Source organism: Neophocaena asiaeorientalis, unplaced genomic scaffold (assembly GCF_003031525.2).
Source record: "Neophocaena asiaeorientalis asiaeorientalis breed wild unplaced genomic scaffold, Neophocaena_asiaeorientalis_V1.1 scaffold629, whole genome shotgun sequence".
Taxonomy (NCBI): domain Eukaryota; kingdom Metazoa; phylum Chordata; class Mammalia; order Artiodactyla; family Phocoenidae; genus Neophocaena; species Neophocaena asiaeorientalis.
The window spans coordinates 2,170,542-2,188,439 of record NW_020175468.1 but is presented as its reverse complement, the minus strand read 5'-3'; the positions used below and the strand labels follow the sequence as shown (position 1 = coordinate 2,188,439).

Here is a 17,898-nt window from a genome sequence, read left to right as displayed (position 1 = left end):
CCCATTCAGTTTTTTTTTTTTTTTTTTTTACCAGTCCTATGAGGCTGGGGTGATCTAATTGACTCCCCCGAGATGGAGAGGGAAACTGAGGCATGGAGCAGCAAGGGCCACACAGTGAATCAGGGCTGTGCTGGCCTCCATCAGTCCCTGTTACCCAGAACCCAGGCGCGGTGAGGAGAGGTGGGTGCAGCCAGGCTGCGGGGGGAGGGTGGGTTCCGATTGGGGGTGGGCTCAGAATTCCTTTACAACTGGCCCTCACAGGCCCACATGGAGGGGAGCCCAGGGCCCGGAAAGGAGAAGGACTTGCCTGAGGTCACCTAGCAGGAGTTGGGAGGGGACCCAAGGCCCCTGACAGGCAGGACAGGCAGGCGAAAGGCTCTGTGCTTACTGGACGTCGGCCTGAATTGTTCATAGGCAAGACGGGCGTTCCAGAGTGAGCCCCAGGGTCGCCCTCAAAGAGTGGCACCCTTAGAGTCAGACCTGGATTCTGACCTGCCTTGTATTTTCCTACTTGGTGGACTTTCCTCCTCTCTAAGCCTCAGTGTCTTGGTCTGTAAAATAGGGGTGACTGTCACCTACTCACCAGGCCACAGGGAAGAGGTGAGGAGTGTCAGCTGCCCCCTGCACAGTGCCTGGCCTTTATGCAGTGAGCACCTAGGATATGAGTGGCTTGCACAGATGGATAAACGGGCCTTAAGAAGGAATAACCCCCAACTTGGGTCAGGGCTGGCCCAGGGACAGTGAACACCAGACAGACAAGTGATGACCATGGCCGGAGCCAGTTTATTGGTTGAGGTGGAAGTTGAGGGCTCAGGCCTCCCCAGTGACCTAGAAGTCCATGTCCTCGACCAGGTCCTGGAGGTAGGCCTTGTACTGGTCTGAGGTGAGGGAGAGTGGTTGGCTGTTAGAAATGTGAAGGTCCACAGTGTTCTCCAGGGAGGAGGCACCCCCTACCCGTGCCATGTCTAGCAGGGCTCTGAGGCACATGGGGACAACCTGAGGGAGGTGGAGGAGAAACAGTCAGGGGAAACACCCAGCACCGTCTACTGTCGGGGATGGGTTGAGTAGACTACAATTCCCGACAGCCCCCACTGTAACCCAGGATGAACCGTTAGGCCCAGGGCTGCTGGGCGTTACAGTTTTCCCCATAGTCACCACCAAGGGAGACCATAAATGGTTCTTAGGGCTGAGGCTGCTGAGGGGTTCCTGGAAGCTAGAGCTGAGCAGCTTGTGATCAGAAGGACTCCTGGGAGCTGTAGTACCCTACACAGGCTGCTAGGACTTGTAGTCCACCAACTTCCACATGGTTGGGAGAATGCAAATATAGGCTTTGGGGGTGGGGCCGTGGGAGGGACACCAGAAGCTCCTGAGGAGGAACTGGTACTTGCAGAGACTCTTAGGAGTTGTAGTCTCCGAGGGGACTGTGGGAGTTGTAGTTCCCAGAAGCAACCTCCTCCCTTTCAGGATCTACCCCTCAGCTCCAGGAGCCTGGGGCTGCAGTACCTTGACCATCACGAGCCTCTTGACCCATGGTTGGTCCTGGGGCCATGACTGCCCCACGCAGAACCAGAGGGTGTAGCGTGGTGAGCGTCCGCTTCCTTCGATGAAGGCAATCAGATCTGGGGGCCCAGGAACCTAGTCAGAGATGGGAAGAAGACCCTCTACCTGCCCCTCCCTGCTCCCCCAAAACCTCAGTAACATCCTCATCTTCCTCCCTGATCTGAAGCTCAGCATATCTCTGCCACCATGACCAGGGGGCTGTTGATTTGGGGAAAGTCCCTTCAGTTCTGGCACAAGCTGAAATGTTCCTCCTCCCTTCCATCGGGGCTGGGCTGGAAGGTAGGCCTCCACACACACCTCCTGGAGCCTCAGCATTTGGATGGGGAAACAGGCCCAGGAGGGGAGTCCACTCCCCCAAGGATGCTCAGTGATTCTGGAGTATAAGGTGGTTGGTGGTTACTGCTCTTTAACCCTTCAAGGCCATGCTGTCCAATATGTAGCCATTAGCCACCACGGCTATTCAAGTTTTAATTGTATCTAATTAAAATCAAATAAAACTTAAAAAAACTCACTTCCTCATTTGCACTCACCTCATCTAAGTACTCAGTAGCCACATGTAGCTAGTGGATACCATATTGGGCAGTGGAAATACAGAGCATTTGCATCATTGCAGAAAGGTCTGTTTGGAGAGCAAAGCCCTAAAGGATTTCTTTCTCCTGCCTCTGTCTTTCCACCATAATTGTAATAAATGATAATGACTATGGCAGCTAATTCCCCGAAGCACCTTCTGTACGCTGGGCCCTGTGCCTCCTGCCAGCTCTGGGCAGGTGAGAGAGAGGAGACAGTCCTTAGACTCCACAGGTTCAGAGCAGTCCAGTCCTTCTCCCCACAGGTTCAACCACAAGCAGAGCAGCAGGGTCTGAATTCGATCCCAAACCTCCTGACCCCAGAGTTTTTAACCACCATTGCCTGCCGTTTCCACAGCAGAGCTAAGGCCCCACCTCACTCACCTGCTATGAAGGGCCCCATGTTGAACACGCCTCCTTCCCTGTCCTTGGGCACCTCACCATCAGGCCTGTGACCACTGTTGGGGAGGAGTTCCTCGCCCACGGCCCAGTACACACGGCAGTGCCCCAGCCTCTGGGCCCAGAGCCACTGCCCAGCCCTCCACAGAGCTAGTCCCCCGCCCAGGCAGCTCAGCACCCGCTGCACATAGTCTGTCACGCCCCTGTCTGTCAGGGACGCCGCGGGGTCTGGCAGTCTTATTGGCTGCCCAGGCAGTGTCCTGTCCCCTGCTTCTGATCCCACCAGCCGCAGGCCCCCCGGGCAGAAGACAGTCTGCTGGAAGACTTGGCAGCCCCGGTAGAAGACGGTCACCTCGAACTCCCACTCTGAGCAGCAGCAGCAGTAATGTGAAGGGGAGAGAGAATGAGGGAACGTCAGGGGGCTTGTGGCCCAGCCCTACCCCCTCCCACCCACAGCTGGCGCTCACCTTCCTCGCTCTCCAACAGCTGCTTCAGTGGGTTTTCAGGGGGTCCCGGCTTTGGGCAAGGAGCAGGGACATCTAAGTTGGGGCCCAGCAAGAGCTGAGGGGGGTTCTCAGGGGCCATGGTCAGACTTGAGGGCCCTCCATCTGGGGCCAAGTCCATGTCACTCAGTAACTTCTCCAGAATGTCTTCCTGGAGAGGAAAAAAAAAAAAGGATCCAGGTATTTCCACAGCCTTTTCTGGAGACTTCCCATGGACCAAGCTTTATGCTCAGCGATGTGGGGACCCAGAGAGGAGACAGACCTGAGCTTTGCCCTCAAGGGGCTTCTAACCTGGGGCACAGACAGTAAAGTATGTACAGCTTTGATGTATGCCGGGCACTACAGTGGCCCGAGGGGAGCAGCTAATTCCACCCAAGGATCTGGCTCTCTGCAAGCAAGACCCGGGCAGAGAGGGCTGGGAAGAATTTCAGAGGGGACTTCCCCTGGCACAGACATCAGCAAGATCAAGGAGAGGTTCTGAGTTCCCAAAACGCTGAGAGAACCCTGCACAGGGAGGAAAGCTATTAAATTCTAGAAAGGTGGATTAGGGCCTTGAATGCCTGCTGAAAGCTCTGAATTTTCTCCTGAGGATGCTGGGAAGCCATGGAGGGCTGTGGGCAGGGGGCGGGGGGACAGGGTCAGCACTGAGTCAGGTTGGGGACAGACTGCAGGGGACAGAATGGAGCCTGGGGTGATGGTGCAGGGGAAGAAGATGAGGCCTGAATAGGCCCATGAGGACGCAGAGAGGAGATGGGGCAGAGAGCAGGATGGTCGGGGCGCATTCTTACCTGGATATCAGAGGTACTGAATCTGCCATTGGTGTCTAGAGAGGTGTCTGGCTCAGCTAAGTTCCCAACTCCTGTGGAGAAAGGTGGGAAGTGGAGTGGGGGCGCTACGGACAGCCGAAATCCCATCCCTCTAAGTGAAGCCTCACTTCCAGCACACCTGAGGTCACAAACTCATAGATCTTGTGCGGGTTGTGAGGGTCCTTGCTGTGGTCCTCTGCTAAACGCAACGCTTCCTTCCGGTTCAGGGCGGACCGGAAATTCCTCTTCCAGGTGGGCAGGTCCGGCTTATCCTTCCCAGGAGTGTAGGCACCACTGGCCTCAGCCCAGGCCTAGGGGACCAGTGGTACCAAGACAGTGGAGAGGATGACTTAGACCTTGCCCCAGGGGTCCCAACCCTGTCTCCTCTTGTCCTAACACCGTCCTCCCCCCGACACGTTCTAACTTGGCAAGGTTCCATCCCCAAACTCTCAGATTCTCTGCGCCCCGAATCCCCCTACCACCACCCTTCAAAAACCTTTGCTTTCTAAGCCAGCCTTCCAGGTCCTAATGAGTGTCTAACTCTGCCACCAACCTGCCCCAGGACACCCTCTGTAATAACCCCGCCCCCTCGCACTCTAACTCGGCTTACCACCACCGGTGTATCCTAACTTGGTGGTAAGAAACCTCAGCTTCAGGGCCAAGTCTCGCCTCTAATATTCCAAGACCGGCCCCCAGAAATTCTACAACCAAGAGCCTCACCCCGGAGGCCCCGAACTCCCCAGGATGCATTTCCTTCACTTTCCCGATTCCGTTACCGGAACCTGGCAGCTCTGATCCTGACTGCTCTCCGACACCAGTCCGTGGATCCTACTAACTAAACCCCTTCCCGTTCTAACTCCACCCACCTCAGTCTGTCAGAATGAGAGCCCGCCTCTCCATGCTTGCTAATCCCGCCTTCTCGGCCCCGCCCCCTTGGGAGTGCACCTCTGCCCCCTCGGAGTCCACCCCGCCCGGCGCGCCCGCACCTGGAAAATGCCGAAGTCCTCCAGCTGGGCATCCTGCCGCAAGCCGTGCTTCCAAGGGATGCGGAAGCGCGTGCGGCTCTCATCCAGCCAGGCCACGCCCTCCAACTGCCCCTGGTCCAGCTGAGATACCAGCCAGGGCAGGATGCGAGGCTTTTGTGTTCCCATGGTCTGGCCTGCGCGTAGAGAACAGGTCCTAGGTACAGGCGGCCTCCCAGGCCCACCCCGTGCGGGGTCTTCCGCACCCAGACCTCCCTCACGGGCCACGGCGCAGGTCTCTCACCTATAGTTTACTGGGGTACAAACAGGAGACCTTTTCCCATCCTCCAGCGAGGCTTTCTAATTCAGCGAGAACTCCCTCCCAAGCCCATTTTACACCCCCCTCTCCTTTCCCCAGCTTCTTCTGTGTAGGTAGATACTTCTACCTCCCTCAATTACACCCGTGTACACCTTCCCTCTTCCATTGAAAGCCCGTTCTTCCCCCCTCACCCAAGGCAGGTACTCCCACTTCCAGAGTAGAGCCCTCCCTCTAGTTATTGCAATACAGACGCTAGTGACCTGTAGACCGCTACTTCCCGCAGTTACCCCACGGTAGACCCCCTTTCACAGTTCCACCCCGTCCCGATGATCCCCTCACCCATTCCCACCGTGGACCATCCACAATCCCTCCCAAACAGACAGCCTCCCTCCTCCAGGGCACGTCCCCACTTTCTAGAGTGGACTGCCTCCTATTCTTACAGTCCGTCCATCTCTCCCCTAGATCCCCCAGTGTAGACGCCTCCTCTCCGCTACTTCTACGTTTGCTTTTTTTACAGCCGATCTCGGCGCCAGTCATTGCTTCACTTTTTTCTTTCTTGCTTCACTTTCCCCCAGACTACACAACCGCCCTTCTCCACTGTCAGTGTAGACCCATCCTTTCTCCGATTCCTCACCTCTGGACGCCACCTACTCCCCAGTTACCTACGTTTCCTATGTGGTGGGTCGGGGCGCGCAGAGTGCTCCGACCACGTCTGTTTTTGGGGTCTCGTTCCTCTCGAACTCTCAGCTGCACAACCCACTTCCGGTCGGCTGAGCTCTAGAGGTGGGGCTTCCTTTTCTATCGATTTCCTGAAATAAAAACGACTTCACAGTCGTACGGGTGACTCCAAAACCAAAGAGACTGCTCGCTAAGCGCGGGCGTCGCCCCCACCCCAACCCCATGCCCTTTTTAGGCCTTCCGACCGCGGGCATGCTGGGAACGTCACATGCAAATTAGGCGGGACCCAACGCTCCTCCCCTCTACGTTTGGGCCGTCACCAACCCGGCCCAGTGCGCAGGCGCGGGAAAGTTGAACTAAGAAAAGAAAGTTTATACAAGTTCAGTGGAGGAGGTGGCGGCGGCGGGGCCCGGGACCAGGTGAGCGGGACGTTAGCGAGGGCTAGGTGAGGAGGAAAGAAGAGGGAGCCGGGATCCAGGAGGGGGCAACTCAGTCCCGCTTCTCCGACATCCGAGTGTCCTGGGTCTCCCAAACGCTAGCCTCAGAGAGTGGAACTACACCTCCCAGCAGGCTGCGAGGCGAACCAGTAACGGAGGGAGGGGAATGTTTGCTATGAAACCTGCTGGGATTGGTAGTTCTCGACCATCTACGGACGTGAGCAGCTTGGCATATACCTTCAGAATCAAGAAGTCCCCAAGCCCTCTTCTCCCTCGGGGACTCAGAAGTCTGAGGCCCCCGCCCCCTTCTCTCTTAGCCTCAAGAGTTCACACCCCCAGCCCCCTTCCCCGAAAACTCAAGAGTCCAGGCCCCCAGCCCCTCCTCCCTTAGACTCAAGAATCCGGATCCCTAGCCTTCTCTCCCAGGATCAAGGTGTCTTCCTTCTCATCCCTCTTCTCCATCTGGAGACTTAAGCGTCTGGGCCCCCAGACCCCCAACTCCCGTAAAGGACCTGGGAATGCAGACCCTCAGCCCCTTCCCTCTTTGGGGACTCACAAGTCCTGGCCCCCTCCTCATTCGGGGACTAGGAATTTGGGTCCCCAGCCTCTACTTCCCGCTGAACCCTGGAGCCCATCCTCCAGCTCCCTCTCTCACAGGTGCCCCCATGGCAGGCTCGGAAGAACTGGGGCTCCGAGAGGACACGCTGAGGGTCCTAGCTGCCTTCCTAAGTAGGGGTGAGGCTGCGGGGTCTCCCATTCCGACCCCACCCAGGTAAGAGGAGTTGCCCTCCTCCCTCAGGGAACGGCATTTGGGCTGGGGCCCTCTCCAACTCTTGCTCCTGGACTCAATCTGTCTCCATCCCCCACCCCTTTATATCTGGCTCCACTCTTTGTCCTGGGGGTTGCAGGGAAAGGCCCTCAGTGGGAGGACAAAGGGACTGCTTGCAAAGGGCCTTTGGGGTCACTCTCTGAGGTCCCCTTCTCCAGGAGCCCTGCCCAAGAGGAGCCAACAGACTTCCTGAGCCGCCTTCGAAGATGTCTTCCCTGCTCCCTGGGGCGAGGAGCAGTTCCCCCTGAGTCCCCTCGGCCTTGCTCCCTGCCCCTCCAGCCATGCTATGGTTCAGAGCCTGGTAAGAGATTTCCCTCGATCACCCAAGAACTGGCAGCTTTGATTCTTAAAGCATAGAGAGGATAAGAAACTAGTTCAGGACCACTCAGCTAAGGGGGTAGCTGTGGGGGATCTCCAGCACCTACCCTCACCCCCGACCCCCAGTTGGTTTACTATCTGTCAATTCTGTGAGCAGGCTTCAGGAGGGCTTTGGGTGCCTTTCTTTCTTTCTTTCCTTTTTTTTTTTAACATCTTTATTGGAGTATAATTGCTTTACAATGGTGTGTTAGTTTCTGCTGTATAACAAAGTGAATCAGCTATACATATACATATATCCCCATATCCCCTCCCTCTTGCGTCTCCCTCCCACCCTCCCTATCCCACCCCTCTAGGTGGACACAAAGCACCGAGCTGATCTCCCTGTGCTATGCGGCTGCTTCCCAATAGCTATCTATTTTACATTTGGTAGTGTATATATGTCCGTGCCACTCTCTCACTTCGTTTTAGTGCCTTTCTATTTGTTATCTCTCTTTCTACACATGCTTCCTTGCCCCTAAGACTTTTGTAGCCACCAGTACCCCCAATAGGGAGGCAGGAAAACTGATTTCCAGTCACAATTCCCTGGCTGTTTTGGTTACATAAGTCCTTTTCTCCAGTAGCAAAGTAGGAATGGGCGGGGGGTGGATACTGGACTTGATCAAGAGTAGGTTTCTTCTCATATGTGATGCTGGATAGACAAGCAATGGCTACTGGGAGTGCTCACTTGGAGAGGATTTCACAGCTGGGGAGAAGAGTTCTGTGATGAGTTGTTGCCTGAAATGGGCAAGAGATAGAGCGGTAATAGCTGGAGTGCCATGTGTTTGCCTTCCTTAGATGGGATAATCTTCAAGGTCCAGTTCGGCTCAAACCTTCGAAGTCCAATTTGGGGAAAAGTAAAAGGGTCTTTTACCAAGTTTGCTCACTGGGCCTCAATTTATCCCATTCTGAAATGGAAATCATTGCTACCTGGCAAGATGGTTGGGAGGAGAGAATCCCTAAGTTCCTCATGTCCTGAAGTCCCATCATTGGCTCTTTTCATCCCAGGCCCAGCTACTCCAGATTTCTATGCCCTGGTGGCCCAGCGGCTGGAACAGCTGGTCCAAGAGCAACTGAAATCCCCACCTAGCCCAGGTGAGGTGCAGAGGGGCCCTGGAGAAGGATGAGGGTAGAAGGGTCGCTAGGGTTGTGCCCCCAGCCAAATTCTCTTCTGCCCCCCAGAATTACAGGGTCACGTACCCACAGAGAAGGAAGCCCTGCTGCGAAAGCTGGTGGCCTTGCTGGAGGAAGAGGCAGAAATCATCAACCAGAAGGTGATGGGTGGTCTGTTCCATCCCTTAGCTAGGATAGGAGTTGCGGCATGGTTCCGCACTGGGACCTGAAGCTGGATCTGCATTCTCATTGGATGGTCAGGTGGGAAGAAGGTGGGACAAGGCTTCAGTGAAGGGGTGAGTGACAGGTAAGCCAGGGCAATACTTTAAATTAGTGACTTCTTTGATCGTCAGAGGGGCGTGGCATGAAGGCAGAGGGGTGTGGCCACCAGAAACTGTTCTAGGAAGGGGATTGGAGGAGGTGAGTCGGTAAGGGAATGTATGGTGATGGGAAAGGGAGGAGGGGGTAGCTTGAAGACAGCTGTCTAAAATCTGAAGCCCTGATTGACTATATAGGGACGTTGCTTAGAACATGGGGGAAATGGACTGCCGGAGGGAGTGTGGCTTGTGACTCTGTCCTGGAATCAGGCTGGGTCAGGAGCCTGGGCAAAGTGTATGGCCTTATAATATTCATTGTCTGGTAGAAGGCAAGGTTGCCGTCACAGGCTTGGCCTTCGGGGAAGCCCACAGGGGCGTGGCTAGAATGTTAGCATGCTAGAACACAGCTAATACAGGGCTTGGTCCTGATTGGCTGTCGAGGCCTTGTCAGGGGCGTGGCTTGACTTCTCCGGTTCTAGGCCATCTTGCTGTGAGTAGTTTGGCCGAGATCATATAGTCTCGTTTGTGATTGGCAGATGTGCTGGATAGGGGCGTGGCTTAGGGCGTCAGTTATATCTAGAGCTCTTGAAGCCACGCCTCCCAGCCTCCCATCGGCTGGCTACGAGGGTGTGACTGAGGCAGACCCTGCCTCTTCCTCCCCGCCCCACAGCTGGCCTCAGACCCCGCCCTGCGGCGCAAGCTGGCCCGCCTCTCTGCTGGTTCCTTCAGCCGCCTAGTGGAGCTCTTCTCTAGCCGGGAGGGCAACCCTCGCCCAAGCCAAGCACGCCCCTCGCTGCCGTGCCCCGGGCCCCCACCGCCTTCCCCGGAGCCTCTGGCCCGCCTGGCCCTGGCCATGGAGCTGAGCCGGCGCGTGGCCAGGCTGGGGGGCACCCTGGCCGGTCTCAGCGTAGAGCACGTGCACAGCTTTGCGCCCTGGATCCAGGCCCACGGGGGCTGGGTGAGCCGCTAAAGCCTCTCTGGGCTTCCCTTTAGCTAACTGTAATTGTAATTGTATGTGTGTGTATTGGGGGGGTGGGGTGGGCGGGGAGGCTCTTAGGCTTCCTTTCAGACATCACGGGTGTTCTCCCAGCTCCACCATTCATCCGTTCTGTGTTTATTGAGCACCTAATGTACACGAGGCACTGTAGTGATCAGTGCAGATGTTATGCCCAGCTTAAACCACTCTGGTATACACTAACACTTATGAGCTAGAAACAAGCTTCTTCATCCGTAAAGGGAGGAGAATTGTATACCTACCTCAAAGGGTTATTGTGAGGATTAAAATGGGATCATCCTTGTAAGTACTTGACATTTATGTGAGTATCTGGTGACTGTCTGCCTGTGCAGCACTGCCTGCGGGAATGCCCTTTGCCTGGTATCCCCCTGCCTTGCTTCCTCTGCCGCTCTGCTCAGGTATCTCTCTCGGCGAGCCCCTCCCTGATCCCCATTTAAAATCGCAGCCACCTCTACACCATCCCCTTACCTTGCTTGCTCACCGCTTTAAATCCAGTGCTGGGCTCAGAGCTGGATTAAGCTCCTTTGTACTGGCTGTGTGACCCAGGCAACTGTCCCCGTCTCCCTGAATACCAATCTCACGCCGCTCAATGGGCACCATCTCACTTACCTGCCTCATCACTGCCAGGCTCTCAGAATGTAAGCATTGCTTCATAGACTGGCAGGAGCTGGCTAGGTGCGTTTGAGGAGCAGAGAGACAGCCAGTAGGGCTGGAGCAGTGTGAGTGAGGGGGAGAGGGTGGGAGATGAAAGCAAGAGGGGCGGCCAGATCATGCAAGGCTTTAGGCCTTGTGGTCAAGTTAAGAACTTGCACTTTGACTCAGTGAGCCAGGAGTCCTAGGAGGGCTCAGAGTAGACGGATGCGAGCTGTCTTGGGTGGTCACAGGTGCCCTCTGGCGGCCGTATGGAGAATACCGTAGGGGGCAAAGACCCAAGGGGGTGGCTGGGCTGGTCCAGGGAGAAGGTTAGGGTGGATCAGACCAGGGTCGGGGTAGTAGAGAATTCTGGATTTAATTTGGAGGTAGACCTGACAGATTTTGCTCATGGAGTGGATGGGAGACGGGAGTCAAGGATGATGCCAAAGATGTTGGCCTGAGCAGCTGCAGGGCTACATCTGATGTCCTCTGGAACCAGAAAGAGCAGAGTGGAGGCGAAGGTGGGGAGCAGGTTTGGAGAAGAGGCAGAGGTGATTGGAGGTGGTCCAGTTAAGGGAGAGAGACCCCTGAGACCTCAAAGCAACATATGACGGGACAGTCGATATTAGTGTCTGTAGCTCAGAGCAGAAGCTGGCTTATTTGTAAAATCATTTTATTTGTTAAGGAATGATAACAGGTAAGCTTGGCCAGGTACTCAGCCAAGGACTTTAGTGGAATGATCCCATTGAAACCCCACAACAACCTTACGGGATTCGATTATTATCCTGGTTTTATGGAGACTGAGGGAAAGTCCCTTATGCAGGGTGGGGGATTGGAGTTAGGGCTTTAACACAAAGCCAGGGCTCTTTATCATTAAAGCTCCAGGACCCTGTTTGTTCCCCTTCTTTGAGTCTCTGTCCACCCCCTCTGGGGCTCTGTCTCCCCCCCCGCCCCTTCTAGGACTCTGTTCCCATCCACCCCAAGTCTCTGAGCCTTTCTTGGGGTCTCCATCCCTCATCCCTGTCCACCTCTCTCTGGGTCTCTTTCCCCTCCCCCTCTCTGGTTGCTTGCCTTCCCCGCCTCTGCTCTCACTGGGCTGGTGTGGATGCTGCTGTGAGTGGAGGACACCTCTCTGCTCATGGGGCTCTGCCACTTTTCCCTTCCAGGGGGGCGTCTTGGCAGTTTCACCTGTGGACTTGAACTTACCCCTGGACTGAGCTTTTCCTTAGAAGCTGCTACAAGATTGGACCTCATGTCCCTGCACTCTTTTTCCAAGCCTTCCTATTCCACTCAGGGCTGTGGGGTGGTGCCCACCCTCTCTGTTTTTGCCAAAAAAAAAAAAGTTTAAGATGTTTTGACATTAAAAACTTTTTAAAGTATTTAATGATTTGTCCTTTCACTCAAGAACTAAAGTTCTACGTAGAGGAGACTTGGTTCGGAGACCTCTCTGGTTTATAAATTGAGGAAAGAACCAATTCATTCATTCTAGAAATATTTATTTGGGGCACCTACAAGCACCTGTCACCTAAATACACAGCATATTTGAGGATACCTGTAAATATGATTCCAGCTAATTATATTTTTCCCCTATTGCATGATTTATTTATTCCAGCTAATCCTGTGTTGCTAGTCCTGGAGTCTTTCTAGCTATTTCCAGAAGAAAGCTATGACCTTTCTTCACAAGACATCCAGAACACCACCTTCTTCTCATTTTTCTCTTCACACAGCTCCTTCTGAGCCTTTTTTGCTGGTTTCTCCTCATCTGCCTGTCCGCCAGAAATTTGTCACCTTTTTAGGGCTATCACCCCCTTCACCGAATTATGTTTGTAAATGCCTAAAATGAAACGCACAGGATCACAAAGGAAGCCAATTACAGTCGAGCCTCAGTATTCGCATATCCTGTATTTTTCGAATTCGCCTACTCGCGAACATTTATTTGTAGCCCACAAACTAATACTCACGTGCTTTCGCAGTTGTTGGCAGGCGTGCTTGTGTTCAGAGCAGCAAAGGATCTGACTCGCTCGATGGGTACCTTTCAGCTCAGATCAGGCGAGGCAACTGCGCCTTCTTGTTTCAGCTCTCACGCTCTATACAAGCGTCCTTTCTGCAATCTATTTACTGCCACATTTTTCACATTTCTATGCTTTTTTGTGGTGATTTCTCTGTTAGAAAGAGCCCCAAGCACAGCGCTGGAGTGCTGGCTAGCGTTCCTATAAGTGCACGAAGGCTGCGATGTGCCTCAATTAGACAAGCTTCGTTGTAGATAATTTTTGTTACACTGCTGTTGGCTGTGAGATCACTGTGAATGGACCAACTGTATATTAAGTAACGTGTCTTTAAACACAAAACACACAGAAAACCTGATTATATGTTGATGGGTTGGCAAAAGTGTTGTGACAAGATGCTCGTGGGAGCTTGACCCTGTATCTCCCCCAGGATCAATGGCTTGGTGTTTGCCAGTTCAGTGTTCACAGCGACTTTATAGGACGTAACTAGCACAAATAATAAGATTCGAGTGTATGTGGAGATAAAGCTTTCAAGATTTTTTTAAAAAATATTTATTTTATTTGGTTGCGCCGGGTCTGTAGTTGTGGCAGGTGGGCTCCTTAGTTGCGGCACACAGGCCCCTTAGTTGTGGCATGCGAACTCTTAGTTGCGGCATGCATCTGGGATCTCTTTCCCTGACCAGGGATCAAAGCCAGGCCCCTGCATTGGGAGTGCGGCCTCTTAACCACTGCGCCACCAGGGAAGTCCCAAAGCTTTCAAGATTAATATAAAAATTAGTGGCCTAATAATAGGCATGCCGGGCTTGGTGGCGCAGTGGTTAAGAGTCCACCTGCCAAAAAATAAAATAAATAAATAAATAAATTAAAAAAAAAAAAAAAAAAAGTCCGCCTGCCAATGCAGGGGACACGGGTTGGGGCCCTGGTCTGGGAAGATCCCACATGCCGCGGAACAACTAAGCCCGTGCGCCGCAACTATTGAGCCTGCGCACTAGAGCCTACGAGTCACAACTACTGAGCCTGTGTGCCACAACTACTGAAGCCTGTGTGCCTAGAGCCCGTGCTCCGCAACAAGAGAAGCTACTGCAATAATGAACCCACACACTGCAATGAAGACCGAATGCAGCCAAAAATAAATTAAAAATAAATAAAAAAATAAATAATAGACATGCCTCCTCATTAACACATTCATTAAAAACACCTAGGATGGGTCTCATAACCATGATTTCTAAATAGAACAGGAATGACATTTGGAGGCAGATGAGTTATTACCATAACAAGTCATATACATTTCGTGGCTTATATTAATAACACACTAATCTCAGTTTCTCTGGGTCAGGGGCGCGGGTGCAGCTTAGCGGGGTGCTTGGCTCAGGATGGTCACATGCTGCTATCAAGGTTTCAGCTTCAATCTCATCTGAGGCTCGGGGGCCTCTTCCCAGTGCATGTGGTTTTAGCAGGACAATCTGTGGCCTCACCTGATTAAGTCAGGCCCACCCAGGAAAATCTCCCTTTTGATGAATTTAAAATTAACCAATTTGAGGGACTTCCCGGGTGGTCCAGCGGTTAAGACTCTGCTCTCCCAGTGCATGGGGCTCAGGTTCGATCCCTAGTCAGGGAACTAGATCCCGAATGCTGCAACTAAGACCCGGCACAGCTAAATAAATAAATTAATTAATTAAAAGAACTAACCAATTTGAAGCCTTAATGTCATCCGAAAACTCCCTTCACCCTTGCCATATAAGGTCACCTAATCAAGGGAGTGACATCCATCTCCTTTATCATATAACCCAACCTACTCCTTGGTATGTAACACCAGGGGGCAGAGATCATGAGGGCCATCTTAGAATCCTGCTGACCACAGGAGTATCTACAGCAACTGTCATGTGACATGCAAATCTCTGTGATTTATATTGCGGAACCAGGCACAGGAGCTAATCCTATTTTGATATGTTGCCCAAATTCTCAGTTGAAGGAAGGACCGAGTTCCAGTTTAGCGAGAGATATAAGTTTCTACCATCACAGCTCGTGGACACTTGACTCTCCAGTTTGACTCAGGTCTTCTAGCCACACTTCTTTTTTTTAATTTTATTTTTTTTTAATTTTTGGCTGCATTGGGTCTTAGTTGTAGCATGCGAGATCTTCATTGCGGTGCGCGGGCTTCTCTCTAGTTGCAGCGTGTGTGTTTTCTCTCTGTAGGTGTGGCATGCAGGCTCCAGAGAGCGTGGGCTCTGTAGTTTTGAGGCGCGCGGGCTTAGTTGCCCCGCAGCATGTGGGATCTTAGTTCCCCAACCAGGGATCGAACCTGCATCCCCTGCATTGGAAGGCGGATTCTTTACCACTGGACTGCCAGGGGAGTCCCTCTAACCACACTTCTAATCACACCAACTCCCCGGTGATCTTGTCCATTCCGTGACCTAGTGCAGCACTGGCCAATAGAAATATAATATGAACCACATGTGTTATTTAGAATACACTAGTAGCCCCATTAAAGCAAAGTAAAAAGTAACAGGTAAATTAATTTTAACAATAATTTTTATTTACCCCATTTATCCAAAATAGAATCATTTCAACATGTAATCAATATAAAAAATATTAATGATATATTATAGATTCTTTTTTTACGTGAAGTCTTCAAAGTCTGGTGTGTGTTTTACAGCCGTAGCAAATCTCAGTTGAGACTTGCCATGGTCCATTGCTCAGTTGTCCCATGTGGCTGCCATCTTGGAAAATGCAGAAGTTGACTCTGACGACTCCCCCAGTTTTGCCTCCAGCTCAGACTTCTCCCCTGTACTCTGTACCCAATGACATTAGGTTATTTCCTAGTGTTGTAGAGAGTTTGTTACAATTTTTTGTTCTTCATAGCAACACAGAGCAAAAGTAATTGGGTTAAAATGCCTGGAAATCAGAAAAAGAAAAAAAAAGGTAAAAGGAAACAAACACCCTGCTGAAACATTTGGAGAAATAGAAAAGGAAAAAAAAAAAAAAGATCCATGCAACATACAATGTAGGGTCAAGACCTGGGCTCAGATAACCGATTAATTGGAATTCATCAAAACGAAAAACTCTCTGCTTTTCAAAGGCAACGTTAAGAAAATGAAAAGACAGGTCACCGATTGGGAGAAAAATTTAAAGTAGATATACCGGGCTTCCCTGGTGGCACAGTGGTTGGGAATCCGTCTGCCAAGGCAGGGCACACAGGTTCGAGCCCTGGTCCAGGAAGATCCCAAGTTCCGCGGAGCAACTAAGCCCCTGCGCCACAACTGCTGAGCCCACGTGCTTGGAGGCAGTGCTCCGCAAGAAGAGTCCACCGCAGTGAGAGGCCCGCGCACCACAGTGAAGAGTGGCCCCCGCTCGCCACAACTAAAAAGAAAGCCCTCGTGCTGTAGCAACGACCCAAAGCAGCCAAAAATAAGATACATAAATTAAGGGGGAAAAAAAAAGTAGATATACCTGACAGAGACCTGTATCCAGAATCTATAAAGAACGTTTATGATTTGTGAATAAGGAAACAACACTGTTTGTAAAAATACACAGAAGACTTGAGCAGACACTTGACAAAACAAAATATACAAATGGCCAATAAGCACATGAAACGATGCTGAACAACACTGGCCGTCAGGGCAATGCAAGTCACAACCAGGAGATAATCTCTTAATACCTACAAGAGTCATTAAAATTATAGACTGATTTTTTTTTTTTTTTTTTTTGCGGTACGCGGGCCTCTCACTGATGCAGCCTCTCTCGTTGCGGAGCACAGGCTCCGGACGCGCAGGCCCAGCGGCCATGGCTCACGGGCCCAGCCACTCCGCGGCATGTGGGATCTTCCCGGACCGGGGCACGAACCCGTGTCCCCTGCATCGGCAGGCGGACTCTCAACCACTGCGCCACCAGGGAAGCCCCTAGACTGATAATATGACGTGCTGGAGGGGATGTGGAGCACTAGAACTCTCTTGCATCACTGATAAGAATGCAAAATGGTAGAACACCATGGGAAACCTTCGGGCAGTTTCTTACAAACATACACCTAGGGGACTTCCCTGGCGGTCCAGTGGTTAAGACTCGGTGCCTCCACTGCGGGGGCCACGGGTTTGATCCCTAGTCGGGGAAGTAAGATTCTGCATGCCGCATGGCGCAGCCAAAAAACCAAACAAAAACAAAACAAAACAAAAAACCCATACACCTAGCCTATGACCCAGCCATGTGCTCCTAGGTTTACCCAAGGGAAGTGAAAGTGTACATCCACAGAAGGACCCGGACATGATCGTTCATAGCCACTTTATTCATACCAGCCCTATGAAAACCACCCAGATGTCCATCAACAGGAAAATGTGATCCATCCATACAATGGAATACTCCTCAGCAGTAAAAAGGATTGGACAACCATTATATTCGACATGAAGGAATCTCAAAAACATTATGGTGAGGGACAGACACAAAAGAGCACATACTGTATAATTCCATTTATACGAAATTTTAGAAACGAAAAAGCTGCACTAGAGTGACACAAAACAGAAAGTGATTGCTTCTGGGGTTGGGTGGGGGAGGTGTTGACTAGAAAGAGTCGTGAAGGAACTTTCTGGGTGACGGATACATTCCACAAGTTGCATTTATCTTCATTCAACTAGTAACTTTTTCTGCAGGTCCAGGAAAGCTTCCTGGAGGAGGTGGCGACTAATATGTGCCCTAACTGACATATAGGAGTTGGCCAGACGAAGCGGGTGGGTGTTCCCGGCAGGGGTGGGATTTGGCAAAGGCCAAGTGGCTTGAATGGAGTCACTGGGTTTAAAAAACTTGGAACAATTAAGTAGAGGGTTAGGGGTTCAATGCCTCGACGCCTGAGTCCTATTCCTGACTTGCTTCGGGATCCCGGACGTGACCTCCCTCTCTATGGGCCTCTCATTGCTTCATTTTTCCCTCAGGAAAATGGGCACGAGATCCCTTATTCCTCCTGGATTTCCCACAGACTGTGAGAAGCCGCCGAATGGATGATGAGTGACAGTTCGTTTGAGCCAATCGCTGGAACCTAAAGCCCTGCCTTCTTTTCTCGTGGGCCAATCGCCATGTTCTCCTTGAGGCCGGCCGCTTGGCGGAGGCTGGCCAAAGGCCTCGTGACGTCACAGATTTGATAAACCAATAGCAGCTATGAAGAGGCGGGTCATTTTGGTGATAGACAGCTCTATTTCAAGATGTCCGCTTAGCGCGGGGTCCGCCGGGAAGCTTTGAGGCGGTGCTGGGGGTGTAGGGGCGGGAACTCCTGGTAGATTTTGCCCAATCATCAGTCGTACTTCTTGCGACAGACAGGCAGTCTTTCCCATCCCGGTCGACTTATGGGGGCGGGGTTCGGCACGCCAGACTGGGCGGGCCCCTCGACTTTGATGGGCGCCTTCTTCACCCAATTGCT

General features: G+C 52.3%; 2 protein-coding genes across 2 annotated transcripts; one reads left to right on the top strand and one right to left on the bottom strand.

Moving 5' to 3' along the window:
* Positions 1 to 760: 760 nt before the first annotated feature.
* IRF3 (interferon regulatory factor 3) lies at positions 761 to 6,004 on the bottom strand. The gene is made up of 8 exons (XM_024768486.1): positions 5,782 to 6,004; positions 4,821 to 4,993; positions 3,974 to 4,145; positions 3,817 to 3,887; positions 2,993 to 3,179; positions 2,511 to 2,891; positions 1,504 to 1,619; positions 761 to 996 (listed from the first exon to the last, which is right to left on the bottom strand). Exons 2-8 carry the CDS (start codon positions 4,983 to 4,985, stop codon positions 829 to 831), a joined length of 1,260 nt encoding a protein of 419 aa, XP_024624254.1. The 5' UTR covers positions 4,986 to 4,993; positions 5,782 to 6,004; the 3' UTR covers positions 761 to 828.
* Positions 6,005 to 6,105: 101 nt separating this feature from the next.
* BCL2L12 (BCL2 like 12) lies at positions 6,106 to 11,868 on the top strand. Its single transcript, XM_024768485.1, has 7 exons — positions 6,106 to 6,212; positions 6,888 to 7,002; positions 7,218 to 7,360; positions 8,422 to 8,508; positions 8,596 to 8,687; positions 9,514 to 9,801; positions 11,658 to 11,868. The coding sequence occupies exons 2-7, from the start codon at positions 6,896 to 6,898 to the stop codon at positions 11,706 to 11,708; spliced, it is 768 nt and encodes a 255-aa protein (XP_024624253.1). The 5' UTR covers positions 6,106 to 6,212; positions 6,888 to 6,895; the 3' UTR covers positions 11,709 to 11,868.
* Positions 11,869 to 17,898: the final 6,030 nt, after the last annotated feature.

Coding starts and splice junctions, on each gene's coding strand:
- IRF3 (XM_024768486.1), bottom strand. CDS start 4,985: ATGGGAACACAAAAGCCTCGCATCCTGCCCTGGCTGGTATCTCAGCTG. Junction 4,146..4,820: donor AGGACTTCGGCATTTTCCAG/GTGCGGGCGCGC, acceptor CTGGTCCCCTAG/GCCTGGGCTGAGGCCAGTGG. Junction 3,888..3,973: donor CTATGAGTTTGTGACCTCAG/GTGTGCTGGAAG, acceptor CTTTCTCCACAG/GAGTTGGGAACTTAGCTGAG.
- BCL2L12 (XM_024768485.1), top strand. CDS start 6,896: ATGGCAGGCTCGGAAGAACTGGGGCTCCGAGAGGACACGCTGAGGGTC. Junction 8,688..9,513: donor CAGAAATCATCAACCAGAAG/GTGATGGGTGGT, acceptor CCCGCCCCACAG/CTGGCCTCAGACCCCGCCCT. Junction 9,802..11,657: donor TCCAGGCCCACGGGGGCTGG/GTGAGCCGCTAA, acceptor TTTCCCTTCCAG/GGGGGCGTCTTGGCAGTTTC.